Source organism: Herpailurus yagouaroundi, unplaced genomic scaffold (assembly GCF_014898765.1).
Source record: "Herpailurus yagouaroundi ecotype Mexico unplaced genomic scaffold, PumYag 325, whole genome shotgun sequence".
Taxonomy (NCBI): domain Eukaryota; kingdom Metazoa; phylum Chordata; class Mammalia; order Carnivora; family Felidae; genus Herpailurus; species Herpailurus yagouaroundi.
This window is the reverse complement of record NW_024412542.1, coordinates 40,253-53,737: the sequence shown is the minus strand read 5'-3', so window position 1 is coordinate 53,737 and position 13,485 is coordinate 40,253. Positions and strand designations below refer to the sequence as shown.

The window sequence follows — 13,485 nt, the reverse complement described above, 5'->3', positions numbered from 1 at the left end:
CGGCGGGGCCAAGCCCGTCTCTCCCGCGCTCGCGCCCCGCTCGCCGGGATGCGCCCCAGCCCTGCCCGGGGCGCCCCCGCCGGCTCCGATCCCGGGTACCCACGCCGCCCGGGGCCCCGGCCTACCTGTGGGCAGCGGGCCACTCAGCTCAGGCTGGGACTCGGGCTGGCCCTCTGGCTCTGCTGAGCTGGGCTGACCCTTCTTCTTCCTTCCTTTGGTGAAGACGCTGAACACGTTGGCCAGTCCTTTTGGCCTCTTGTTCTTCTTCTTCTTGGTAGCCTCTTCCTCATCCCTGTCCGGGGCTCCCTTGGCCTCCTGGGGTGGCACCAGGTCCTCAGAAGAGGCCTCTGACATGGAGGCCTCTGATTCCACCTCTGAGGCGGGGGGCAACTCCTGGGAGCTTCTGGGGGGGTCGGGAACCCCTGGGGCAGTCTGCTGGCCGGGTAGGCCTTGGAAGAAGGTCATCATCTTCAGCATCACCCCGACTCGGGCCTGCAGACGGGCGACAGGCAAGGGGAGAGGGAAGGTAAGAGCGGCTGCAGCAGACAGGCCCCAGCACACATCCGCAGGGGCAGCCGTGAGCCTGCTTGGCCTGTTTTCACCGTGTGACCTTCCGGGTCTGGTGATCCCGGCCCAGAGCGGCACGAACAATTCAGCTCCCTCCCCGGACACCAGTTCCTCAGCACCTATGGTTTCTCTTCCAGTACTGCCGAGTCCCTCCCGAGGTCCCCAGAGGCAGGGAGGAATCTGGGCATGTCAGGTGTCCCAGGCAGAGGGGGCCTTCACTTCATTTCGGCAAATCCTCCTGGGCCAGGAGAAAGGACCGGAGGGTGCGAGTGCCGTCCTGCATCCCGTGAGACCCTGGGAGAGGAGGCAGAGCCCGGGCTGCTGTGCCTCTGCACAGAGCAAGAACTGAGGTCCACAAGGGTCACGGCACCAGCGGCCGCTCCATCTTGCCTGGTTCTTCCTGTCTGTGTGGAGTCCCAGAGGGATGCTCTGAGCAGAAACATGGCTGCTGCTCCTGCTGGGACCATGAGGGGAGCAGAGCCCCACCCGCCATCCTGGCTTTGGGGCTCAGGTCTGGAAAGCGTAGTGCCCCTCAAACTTCCAGGGGTGGGAAGGGACCTCAGAGAGGCCTTCACACGCCAGCAGAGGCCAGGGGCCCGACGAGGCACCGAGCTATCTGAGGTCACCCAGCAACTCAGACCAGAAGCCAGGCTTCCTGGCTCTTTCTTGCTTTACCCCGCCGGTCCCAAATTTGGTGACATTGTCACCACAAAAGCCTCCACTTCCCACGCCCTCCCCAGGTGCCCATCACGCCTCTTCCTCATTCCCTTAAAGGGGGGGATTTATTGTCCTCATCACACAGAACTGACTTGGGGAAATGTGCCTGCGGTCAACAGCCTGGGCCTGGAACTCAGATCACCTGGTGCTGCGTCCTCCTGCCTCCCTGTCCCCCACCGCCTCGCAGGCTGCATTCAGAGAGGCAGGACCCCCTTGTGCCCAGCACCACCCCCCGCCAGCACCGTAACCATTATCAGAGCAAGGCCGGTGGAGGGGAACATGGCTGAGCCCAGGAGAAGGGAGCAAGGCAGGGCTGGGAATGGGGAGCAGATAGGATCAGGCCTCCCTGATGACTGTGGCGATCCACCACCCTGGTGCCTGCCCCACCACCCAAGAGCAAACACGACAAGTTGTGACTCATGGAACACGATGACTTTGATTCACCTCTGCGGCAACTCTGCAAGGCAGATGGAATGATCCATCATGCAGGAGAAATTGAGGCGAGGAGGGGTGTGGGAGATGCTTGCCACAAGCCCATAGCAGGCATGGATCAGGGCCGTCAGACCCTTTTCACAGCCCCTGCTGCATCCCCACCAGCCCAACTACCCCCCGCCCCACATCCCTCCAGGGCCTCATCACAAACCCCTGAGTTTGGCCAGAGCCGCTTGGGGGGCAGATGGCCTGAGTTTCTCCCAAGTGGCTTCACCAAGTGCCCTCAGCAGAGTCCAACACCGCTGGACCTCAGCTGTCTCCCTGTGCCATTTGGGCTGAGGCTTCCGCTCCAGGACCAAGCAGGGGGTGCTCCGGGGAGCCCCAAAGCCAAGGCGCAAGGCCGCCAGGCTCTCCCGCCCTTCCCACCCACTGCCCCAGCCCTCTCCCGATCCGTCCCGTTGTCACACTGCACACCCTCAGGAGCTGGTCTGGCCAGCAGGCCGGGGCTACTGGGCACCACCCTGAGTGGCCAGGCCCCACCTCTGCCCTCCCTTCCTTGTCCCACACCTCCTCGGTCCCCACACATGCTAGGCTCTATCTGGCCTCCAGACCTGGCTCCTGCGGGTCCCCACACAAAATCTTTCTCACACCTTGAGGTCCTGCAGCGGCCCCCTTGGCTGGGTCCCGGGACTTGATTTTCAGCGGCGGCTGGTGCAGTGGAAAGTTAACGGGCTAGGGGATCAGCGGCACCACTCACTAGCATGTGGGCAATAACTCTCTTCATTGGCCTCAGTTTCCCCATCTGTGAAATGAAGATGACGGCCCCCACCTCCCAGGGCTGCTGAAGGAAGTGGCAAAACCCCACCGCCATGTGCTGGCCCCCAGCCAGCCTTTGTAAGGAAGGGGAGGTTGTCGTGTGTCCCCTTGTCTGTGAAGCCAACCTCAGCATTGGGGTAGAGCGGAGGAGGGCAGGAAAGGCGTCCCCTTCAAGCCTGGGCTCTAGGCTAGGCACGCCGACACAAGGGACCGGCTCAGTCATATCATGTGACCACAGCCTGGGGCCCAGCAGCACCCCCCCACCCCCCCACCCCATCCCGGCCTCCCAGCTTCTTCTCAGACACCGCACACCCCTTTACCTCCTTTCTGGGTCAGGGCTGAGGTTCACAGTTTCTCACGGCCTCTGTCCCTGGCTCCTCTGTCCTGGCCCAGAGACGGAGGGCACAGCCATCCCCCCCAAGTGAGGACACCCAGACCCAGGCAGGCAGAGTGACTTGGCCTAGGTCACACAAGCCAGCCAGCCCCACCGCCTTCAGCCTCCCTACTGCGGAAGGATCAGAGACCCCTGCGCCTTGCCCCCACACTCCTCCCCCCTGCCTCTTGCAGGACGGAGCTCTTGGCTGGGGGCACCAAATCCGGGCCCCCTGCACCCTGACGCGCCGCCGCTCAGCGCAGGGGCCTCAGTTTCCCTAGAAGTGGGGCCGCCGGAGGCCTCGGGCCCTCGGAGCCTTCTGCCCCCTCGGTCCGGACGTGCCCTGGCCGCTCCGTCGGGGGGATCGGCCGGGAACCCGGGGCGGAGGCGGGCGGGCAGCCGCGCGGAGCGGCGGGGGACAGACGCTGCGCGGGTGGAGGTCACTTACTGTGTCCGGGCCGGGCCGCCGCTGTCCCCGCAGAGCCCGGCGCCGCCTGAAATAGTCGCAGACCCCGCCCCCGCCCGCCCTCCTGCCCCGCCCGCGGCAGGCGCGGAAACCCCGCGGGCGGGGGCCCGGCCCGAGTGTCCCCGAGTCCCGAGCCGCGCGCGCCCCGCCGAGGGGAGTGGGGGCGGCACTGCTTGGCACCAGCCCGGGCGGGGTGTGGGGGGGGGGGCTGGCCGGGCGTCGCCGCGGCTTGGGGGCGCGGGAACCGCACCCTGGGCCGGACGGGGACCCGCCAGGCGCTGGCATTGTCCCACCACGGCTTCTGATTGGCCGGCTGGAAGGGGCCCGGGACCTCTGTCCCGCGTCACAGAGCCAGCACCCGCCCCGGCTCCCGAGCTCTCTCCCCGCGGGGTCCCGGGGACCGTCCCACCCTGACTCCCTGGGCCGCGCGAGGGTTGCCCGCTCTGGGTAGAGCGTCCCCGCTCCGGGTATCCGGGAGGCAGGGGGGCGGCGCTGCTGGAGGAGGCGGGGAGGGGAAGGGGGCCGCAGGGCTGGCCAGCTACCGACACAGCGCACCGTGCTGGGGGCTTGGCATCCGCTCGTTCACAAGCCTGGCTCGAAAGGGGGCAGAAAGGTGACGTGACCTCCAAGTCGCCCGAGGTTGCACCCCGTGCTGCGGACTCCCGCGGGGGCACTTTCCCTTCCTGGGATTGGGGTGGGGCCGGGACGTCTTCCGAGGCACCAGGCCCAGACCCCTGCGGCTCAGGCTTGATCCTCACGCAGTGCAGCCTTGTCCTTACTGGCCTTGGGCAGGCCAGGCCCCTTTCTGGGCCTCAGTTTCCTCATCCAAACCCAGTTTCTCCCTCTCTCTGGGTCTGGGGGAGCTGGGGGGGGGGGGGAGCGTTGCTGGTGAAGAGCAACCATTAGCGCCTCACCCCCTTCCCCATTTCTTGTTTTAGGAATTCTTGCCTTCTGGAAAGAGTGGTGTCATTGAGAAATTCCCCAGCTGGGCACCGGCTTCCCTTTTACTTCTTGCTAGAGCCTCTGCCCCTTCCAAACTTTTGTTTGCCTCTGCCCTTGGTCTCTCTCCCCCAATGTGTGGATTCCTGTTCCCGGTACCAGCTGGGCAAAGATCTCTGAGGTCAGGGAGTAGGTGGGGTAGAGGGGAGCTGGGGGTGCCCTTTGCACTAAGAACTTCCTCTTCCTCCTTGGGAATGGTGGTCAAGTACCAGGCTTGGGCTTGGCTACAGATCCTGTCCCTGGGGGGCACTTGTGGGGGGACCTCAGGAAATGGCAGTAAGACGGATTCCACACTCTCTTTCCCTAAGTGTCTGGTGGGGGGGTGGGGGGCGGTGACCATTGCAGAGGAGCCAACAGAGCCACAGTGCCCCGGGGCTGGGAGGGTCATTCCATTTCCTCCCTGGTGAACAGACTGTGGGGATGAAAGGCCACTCCCCCAAGTTCATCCAGCCAGACAGGGGCCAGGAGGGTGGGAGCCAAGGGGTCCTGGCTCATTGCCTCCTGTGGCCACGTTGTGCAATCCCCACACTTTCCTGCCAGCCCTCCTCTCCTCTCCCCAAACAGATTGGGAAATCACTGGAGAATCTGAAGTTTTCTGGGTCATTGTGGGTGTGTGTCCGGGGGAGGGGGTTGTCAGGCCCACACACCCCACCACCCATCAGAGCCCCAGATCCTGATCAGCAGAGACAGGACGGACACTTCACAGGGCAGGTGCTGGGCAGCCAACTTCATCCCTGGATGCCCAGGCTGCCTGGGCTCCCTCTCCATGGCCTCACCCTGGGCAGCAGCCAAGAGTTGGGAAAAGTTGCCTTCTCCTTTGTGGTCGCACCATTCACTTCCGCTTTCCCTGAGTTGAGATAGGAGGTCAAGTGCTTCCTACACAGAGCCCCCCGCACAAGGGAAATCCTCTGCAAACAGGGCTGCATAGACGGCCAGGGGACGACAGCCAGTGGGGCAGGTGCTGCTTTTATCCCGTCTGGAGAGATGAGGAAACCTCCCCAAGAGGCCAGACACTTCCAGAGGAGGCCAGCCAAGGATTCCACCCTCAGCAGGAAATGAGCATCAGACGCTGGTTGGGGGTGTTCCCGCCAGCTGCTGTCCCAGTGGCCACCTCCCTGAGGGATGGGTAGGGGAGAGCAGGCCAGCTCCACCCGGAAGAGAGGGGTGGACAGCAGGCAGAGCAGAGTGGCATCAGACCCCTCCAGCCTAGCCCGGAAGTCAGGTGTATCAGCCCCCGGCCAGCAGTAGCGGTCAGCTCCTCACCGGCAGCCCAGGGCTCAGAAGCCCAGGACAAAGTGAGTTGGCCTCCCTTCCCTCTGCTCAGAAATGACAGCTGGTTGGTTTTTAAAGTTGTGATGAAGCACGCATAACGTAATTTCCCATTTTGACCATCTTAAGTATACAGTTGGGTGGTGTGTACATTATTACGCAATATTATTATTACTTCACCACCATCCCTCTCCAGAACATTTTTCACCTTGCAAGAATGAAATTCTGTACTTATTAAACGTTAACTCCCCGTTTCTTCTTCCCCGAGCCCCTGGCAATCACTGTTCCACTTTCTCTTTGTAAACTGGACTATTCCAAGCACCTCATAGAAGTGGAATCATAACAGCATTACTCCTTTTGTAACTGGCTTATGTCACTCAGCACGATGCCCCCAAGGGTCACCCATGTTGTAGCTGGGTCAGACTCTCCTTCCCTTTTCCAACTGAATATTTCATTGTTTATGCAACACGGCCTGTCGGTGGACGCTTGGATTGCTGCTACCCTGTGGCCGTCGTGAGTGAGGCTGCTTTGAACGTGGGTGTGCAAATACCTGTTTGAGACCCTGCTTTCAACTCTGAGGGTGGTCAGTTGACGTGTGTTGGCCTCCACAGGTGCCGAGCTCTGTTCTAAGTGCTTTACATGCGTTAGCAGACACTCCTTCACAGACGAGGGAAACAGAGGCACAGATAGGTCCAGTCATGTGCAGAAGGAGGGTGCAGCTTGGAGCAAGGGTCAGCAGGTGCAAAGGCCCAGGGAGGGGATCGCACAGGAACGAAGGGCTGGGCTTCACTGGGAAGACCCGGCCAAAGTGCCTTGGTCGCAAGGGCAGTGTTGACCGTGTGGTGGACTCCCCAGGACCGGGTGTCTAGGGCATTCCAGGATGTCACTGAGCCCTTCCCCCATGGCACAGGCCACTTCCTTTTGCGAGAAGACTATGCATTTACCACCACCCTAAACCAGCTCTCCAGTCCTACTTCTCCCTGTCCGTCTCAGGCCATCACCCGACCTGGGACCCTTCCCTCATCCTGGGGACACCCCACTCACCAACGGCACTGGGCAGAGCCATTGTATCCCCTGTTGACAGATGAGGAAACTGAGTCTCAGAGTGTAAGTGGACACAGGGTTTGAGGCCTTGAGTCTGTGGTCCCTGCTGCCACTGACCTTTCCCAAAAGGGGAAGTCACTTGTTCAAGGGTATCTGAAGTTGCACCAGACCTCAGCTGGAGTCTGCTGACCTCCCCAGGGACCACGGGATGGCCAGGACAGCTGACCGGGAACCTCCCTCACAGGGCACGCCCGCCCTCGCGCGCACTCACCAGGCCAAATGTTTACCAATAGATAGTGCCCCTCCCATCACCCATGAAGCCTCTCCCCTCCGCCCTCCCCCAGAGGAAGCCGGCAGCACCATCCCTTCAGCGTCTGCCTGATGGAGAAACTGAGGCAAGGGGAAATGGCTCCTGCAGCTCTTCCATGAGACTGACCCACCTCAAGCCCAGCACTCTTCCAAGGAGTGCAGGGCAGTGCAAGTCAAGTTCAGCTCCTGTCTCTTCTGGCCTGGGGCTGCCCTGGGGCCCTTCTCCGAGTCCGTAGGATTTCCAGGAAAACGGCCAGGAGGCTTGCTCCCCCAAAGGCCCCACCAACGGCAGAGGCAAGTCACATGGCAGGGGCTCTCTGGGAATCCCAGCACCGCACGGGCCTGGCCAGGCGGGGACGAGAGGGGTGCTTCCCCGCAGCCTCTCAGGGCCTGGGTGCTGAGAACTCCCCCTCATCCGACAGGGCACCGGAAGCTGCGAGCTTCTGGGTTTTGGAGAAGGCAGGCATGATGATGGGGGCTTGGGCGCGAAGACCACCTGGCCCCTGGGGAGCTGCGTCACTCACATCTGTATTTTCAGACACGTGGCTCCATCCCTCAGGCCTCAGTCTTCCCTCCTGGAAGCGGAGGGGACACACGCTCAGGAGGTTGCCAGGAAAGGCTTACGAGAGAGAGAGAGAGAGAGAGAGAGAGAGAGAGAGAGAGAGAGAGACGTGCGTGCAAAGAGCAGCAACGCTCCTCTTGGTGAGTGCAAGCCACAAGCCGGCTCTCATCCGGCACCATATTTGCGTTTTCTCATGTAATGCTTCCAATTTTACACCAGGAGATGGAACCCAGAGAGGGAGAGTAACTTGCTCAATGTCACACAGCCAAGAAGGTGCAGAGCTGGGGTCCCAGCCCGGGGTGTCTGAATCCAGAAGCTGACTCTTACCGCTGCCCCGAATCCACAGGAAGGGGGGAAGCCGTAAATCGCGGAGCACAGCCAGGCAGGCACCCAGTGGGTGCCCCAGAAACCGCGGGGCTTTTCATGACATTCCTCTTTTCCAACATCCTGAGATTCCATGATTTGAGGATTCTGGCAACCTGACGGTGTTAGGTTCTTTATCACTTGCTCTGTTTACAGGACTGCCCGCGTCCCCAACCGCCTCCAGCAAGAGGCTTCATGGATGCCTGACATTTCGTTATTCACGTATATTCTTCGGATGAGCATCGCTTTTTACAAATGCCAGTATCCTGTGAGGATCCCCTGGTTGCTTCTGGGGAAGGATATAGGGGATGGGAATATGGAGACATCTCACCTTATAACCTTTTTGTACGTTTACAATTCTGAGCTATGTGGGGGCGCCTGGGTGGCTCGCTCAGTTAAGCATCTGACTCTTGATTGAAATCAAGATCATATCTCACAGTTTGTGAGTTCGAGCCCCGCGTCAGGCTTTGTGCGGACAGCACCGAGCCTGCTTGGGGTTCTCTCTCTCCCTCTCTCTCTCTCTCAAAATCAGCAAGTAAACATTAACAAAAATTCTGAGCTGTGTGATTGTGTCACTATCCAAAATATTATGAGAGTTAAAAATGAAAACATTTCACAAATAAATGTTAAAGGCCACTAACAGGTGGGGAGCTATACTGTGCAGAGTAGGGGAATCTCGAGAGGAGGGAAGTCTTTGCAATGGACCAGTCCAGGCCCCACGGGCCCCAGGAGAGGAGTGGACCCAGGGGTGGGCTTGACTTGTCTTGGGTTTAGTCCCCTCGAACCATTTCACCAGAGGAGGGCCCGAGGCGGGGTGGTGGGGGGGGGGGGGCGGGCTGAGACCCTGGCAGCACTTGCCCAGGGGAGCTCCCGGCACCCGGCACATCTCTCCCACAAGAGGGCCTGCACTGCCACCAGGGGGGCCTGGTCCTCCCAGACCCAGGCCTCTGTGGAGCTGGCCCTCATCAGCAGCATCCTTACGGGCCCCTCAGCACCCAGTGCTCCACAGCCAGCAGGGGAAGGGTGGGCCCTGACCTGGGAGAAGGGCCCCTCTGGCCTGCTGGAGTTCCCAAAGGGACTTGGTGGCAGCAAAGGAAGGAAGTGACAATGCGGCTGGAGGGTGACTCTGGGAACACTGCAGCCTCCTCTCCCCTCCCCTGAAGGGGTGGGGGCCCCGTAAGGACTGCCTGCTGGCCGATGAGGGTGCCGCCCTATGTACGGGGGCTCCATGTGGTTCAGGGGCCAGGAAGGAAGGGGCTGGGGTCACCAGGCAAGCAAGGAAGAGAGAGAGAGGCTGTACGGGGACAGAGGCGACACACTGTCATTCACAGCGTGCCCGGATCTGAGGACGGTCTCATCTACTCCCGCCCTCCCTCACCTATGGGGTGCTGCAGATGAGGGGACAGAGCCTCAGGGAGGAGATGGCCCCGGGTTACCAGTGAGGAGGGCAGAGCCGAGACCCGAAAACACTGCTGCCTGGTATGGCCCCGTGGGCTTGTACGGCACAACACTCTCCAGGGGAGCTGGGCCCAGCCACGAGTCCCAGCAGGGAGAGGAGCCCACAGAAGGCACGAGTCCGAGGCTGAGCTAGGGCGAGGCTCCTAGGTGACACTCCAGTCCCCGTCTGTCACCCCAGGATTGTCCTGGGGCTAGCAGGACTCTCAGGCTGTGGCTCACCATGTCCTGGGACCTGGGCACTCTGCCTTGGGCAGGGTGGCCCTCCACATATTCTCACTGCCCTCCCCAGGTTGGGCTGGGGTCCCCAAAACTTCTCAGAGCAAGCCTTGTTTCAAGAGCCCGCAGGCTCGGGGCCAGAGGCCAGAAGCAACCCCCAAGGCAGGAAGGAACCCCAAGAAACGTGAGCATTGAAGGAAGCCAGGCTGAGCTGGAGAGGAAAGAGAAGGGAGCCGTGCAGGAGAAAGAGGGTGGCCAGACAGGGACGGAACCAGGGATCAGCTGGGAGGGCCCAGGACCTGAGTTCCAGGGGCAGATCGGATGTCCTGCTCCACCTGGGGAGTGCAGACACGGGGCAAGGCCCCTCCGTCCCCAGGCACATTCCAGGAACACCCATGCGCACATGCTTCCTTGTCAGCCAGACAACCTGGCCTACAAGTCCGGAAGCTGCCCTCTGAGGGCCAGCCCCTCCCCCACACTTGGCCCGGACAACAGGATGGCCAACGAAATACTCCAGGCTCTCCGCAAGGCCTCATGAGACCTGGTGGGATGGGAGAGCCGGGGGGTCTGAGGCAGAATGGCCAATGGCCAGAGTCCGGTGCCCCTGGCCTGGCCCACCTCTGGGCCCCAACCGTCCTGACCACAGCCTCGGAGGAGCTGCCGTGCGGCCTCCTGTGCATCTCAGCTTGGCCCCGGGAAGCCAGCCCCTGCCTCCAGGCGCTGCTGGGCTCACAGGAACACACACGAGGCACACACACCCGCCTGGGCACGAAGGTTCCTGCCAGGAAAATCCGATTCCCTGTCTCCAGGCCCAGACACGCCCCGGAAGATGGCCCTGGGTCTCAGCCTGAGGCCTTTCCACTGCAACAGGATGCTGCTGTCAGCGAGGGGCTCCCCCACTTTGGCGCCTCCTCCCAGCCTCCTCCTGGGCGCCTTCCCCACTCACCGACCCCACCGGCCTCAGGCTTCGCTGTCACTCAGAGGCCCCCGCTCCTGCACCAGGGCCTTTTTAAGTTTTGCTTGCAGACCATGGCCTGGCCAGGCCCTGGGGATGGCATTACAAGAGAGCCAGGCATCTGGTTTTCTGGCTGGCTCGTATGTAGCCCTTCCCAGCCTGGGGGGCACAGACAGCACCCCCATTTCACAGCGAGGAAAACAGAGGCATGGAGAAGTAAAGGAATGTGCCTACGGTCCCATGACGGGAAAGTGGCAGGGCTGGGGCTGCACCCTTCCCCACCTCTGCAGCCTGCCTTGGGAACCCAGCCCCAGGGCTCTCACCCTAGCCAGGGGCTCAGGGGGGCGGGGGGGAGAGGCAGGCGTGTTAGGGCAGGGGCTGCCGGCGGGGGGGCAGTTTCTGTGAGGAGACTGGGGCTCAAACACGGGGTAGGGGCTCCCTAGGGAGAACCCGGCCAGGACCAAATCAAACCTTCTATGCCCCACCCCACCCAGCCTTGGACTCACCCAGGCCACTGATGGCTGCTGAGGTCAAATGTGGAGTCGGGCTGGCCTGTCAGTCCCTGCCCTTCCTGGGGAAGGAGGTACCCCTCTGATACCTCCCTTCCTCCTGACTGTGAGGGTCTCAGGCTACCTGTGCTGGGGCCTGATGTGAAGCAACCTCTACCCTCTGCTGGCCTCAGTTTCCCCACAAAGGAAAGACACAGGACTGCTCGTCAGTGTCGACACTGGAACACACCGTCCCCATCCTTAGCCTGGAGCCCGGGAGCCCCAACCACTCCTGCTCCTCCCACCCCACCCCACCCCTCTGCATTACCTGCGTAGGGAAGGCTGGACACCCAGGCCTCCTGCCCGCCCTCCCCTGACCCCCGTGTATCCACGGAGGGGCCGCCCCTGGTACCTGCTCCCGCTCCCCTCAGCACCCCAACAAGACGCAGTTCTCCAGCCTTGGTGTAGGGATTGTGGCAGACCCGCCCCTGGCTGTCCACAGTGTAGGGAGATGGGCCTGGAAGGAGCTAGGGGAGTCAGATCCCCCAGCGGCCTGGCCCCGCAGCCTTTCAGAACTCTCGTCTTGTCCTCGGGAGGCTCAACTTCACTGGGTTCTTAGAACCTTGGCCCACCTGCAGTCCCTTGCTCCCCACCTCTGCCAAGGTCACGGTCAGGCTCACGGGGGGTCTGCTGCAGAGGGATGGGCAGGAAGGCACCTATCACTGTCTGCCTCAGCGTCTACCCCACCCCCTCCACACGCACACACCATCTCAGCACTCAGCCTCCCTGGCAAGCTGGAGGCTGCCAATGCAAATGGGTTTCTCAGCAGCCTTGCCAGAGGCTAGAGTCAGATTTCAGTGCCAGCTTTTCGGGAGAGAAGAACCAGGCGATGGGGGTGGATAACAGGTGCACGGTGGGGCAATCTCCTTGCAGCCCTGCCAGCCAAGCTGAGACCGGTAGGATCATGACCCCCCCCACACACACACACTCCCCAGGGCTGACACTTGCCCTCCACCAGTTCTACAGCTTTTGCTGTTGGGAAGTCCCTCTCACATCTAACCCAAATACTTCAGGCTGCAGAACAGGCCTCGGCCTTTTCTTGTCTCCTAGGGGCCCAGGCCTGTTAGAACAGGACAGAACAGTGCCAACTCCTGCTGGGTGAGGCGCACTTGGCACATGAGGCCAGTGCACCCAGGATCCCGGGGCTGAAGACTGCTTTTCTCTGCAGCCACAGGCACAGGCCTTCCCAGCTCTGGGCCTGCCTCAGTCTCCCCATTTGTGCAATGCACAGGAAAGGACCATCTACCAAATGGAGTCACCACAGAACCTCCCATCCCGACCCCTTGGTACCTGGAGACTCAGACCGTCAACTTGGCCCTGCCCCCTCTTTAGGGAGGCACCATTTTAATTCACCTTTATTTTAAAAATAAATACTCTCTGCTTCACTTTCAGACTGGGGGTGGTGCTGGACCGTTAGGGCCGGGAGGCAGTATTGAAAGGAACCTCCGCCACCCCCAAACACTCCCCCACAAATGCCTGAAATGCCTCTCTTCGTGCTGTTCCTTCTGGTAAGCAACCGCGCACAGCTGAGGACGAACGTCGTGTGATTACGGGCTTCAAGGTTGGGGGCAGGGCTGAGAGCGCCTCCCTAGACTCCCAGCCTGGGGCTTAGTGTCTGGGTGATGCCTGGGTGAAGGTGCTGACCCTCAGTTAATGCGGCCCCCCACCTGAGGCCCACCCCCTCCGAGACCCGGAGCATTTGATGCAGGTGATCAGCACGTCCACGGAAGTAGGCACTTGGATCTCTTCGAAGAGCACACGGCCGCCAGCAGCCCCGGAGCCCTCCGCCTTGGCCGCAGCCCTCCGCAGGCTCTGGGCATGCTGCAAGAGGCGCTGGTTCCGACGGCGGCCCAGTCTGCGCAGCGCCAGAATGGCCAGCACGTGGTCCCGCCTGCAAAGACACGGCCCTATCGCTGTAGGCCCCGCACCTCCGTGGCACTTCCAGCCTTGAGCGAGGCGAGCCCCTGGGCCCAAGTGCGGGTGCCCCCGGCATTCCCGGAAGCTGGCCCGAGAAAGGCTGCGAATGACGGAAGCAGGAGTGGCAGGGCCCTGGACAGCGTGGCTGGGCCTCGAAGGGGGCTGAGCTGGGTGGGGAGGGGAAAGGGCATGCCCGTGGGGGAACACAGTCTAAGCAGAGGTTCAAAGATCAGTGGAGTGAGAGACGTGATAAGGCCTCAAGGACAGCAGGTCCAGGCCCAGAGGTGTCGGAGGCCTCTTCCTGCGAGCACTGTGCGGGGAGCCACAGGCAGGCAGCGAGGAGAGAGGCCCAGGCACAGCACGAGAAGTGCCGCCTCCAGGAATGGGGGCGGGGTGGGGGTGGGGGGAGGTAGACAGGGGCAGGCAGCCAAGAGTAGACAAGCCCCAGGGACGGGGGGGGGGGGGGGGGGGGGA

At 61.9% G+C, this 13,485-nt stretch overlaps 2 protein-coding genes and 2 long non-coding RNA genes across 8 annotated transcripts in view; 2 read left to right on the top strand and 2 right to left on the bottom strand.

Annotated features, from left to right (window-relative positions):
* Positions 1-99: 99 nt before the first annotated feature.
* LOC121021854 (collagen alpha-1(I) chain-like) lies at positions 100-3,671 on the bottom strand (the record flags this gene model as incomplete). The annotated part of the gene is made up of 2 exons (XM_040462537.1): positions 3,354-3,671; positions 100-492 (listed from the first exon to the last, which is right to left on the bottom strand). Coding segments are annotated over exons 1-2 (696 nt in total), but the record flags the coding sequence as incomplete, so codon positions are not given.
* A 36-nt stretch (positions 3,672-3,707) lies between these two features.
* LOC121021851 (uncharacterized) lies at positions 3,708-7,618 on the top strand. Its single transcript, XR_005786719.1, has 4 exons — positions 3,708-3,984; positions 4,310-4,491; positions 5,289-6,222; positions 7,531-7,618. It is a non-coding gene; the product is annotated as an uncharacterized LOC121021851 (long non-coding RNA).
* A 38-nt stretch (positions 7,619-7,656) lies between these two features.
* Positions 7,657-8,252, top strand: LOC121021853 (uncharacterized). Its single transcript, XR_005786720.1, has 2 exons — positions 7,657-7,694; positions 8,074-8,252. It is a non-coding gene; the product is annotated as an uncharacterized LOC121021853 (long non-coding RNA).
* Positions 8,253-12,400: 4,148 nt separating this feature from the next.
* EXOC3L4 (exocyst complex component 3 like 4) overlaps positions 12,401-13,485 on the bottom strand; it is a 13,104-nt gene continuing 12,019 nt past the window's right edge. For all 5 annotated transcript variants that reach the window (XM_040462530.1, XM_040462535.1, XM_040462532.1 and 2 more), the window contains one exon: positions 12,401-12,985. In XM_040462530.1, the coding sequence (XP_040318464.1) occupies positions 12,745-12,985 (241 nt within the window). In that variant the 3' untranslated portion in view covers positions 12,401-12,744. The remainder of the gene's footprint in view (positions 12,986-13,485) is intronic.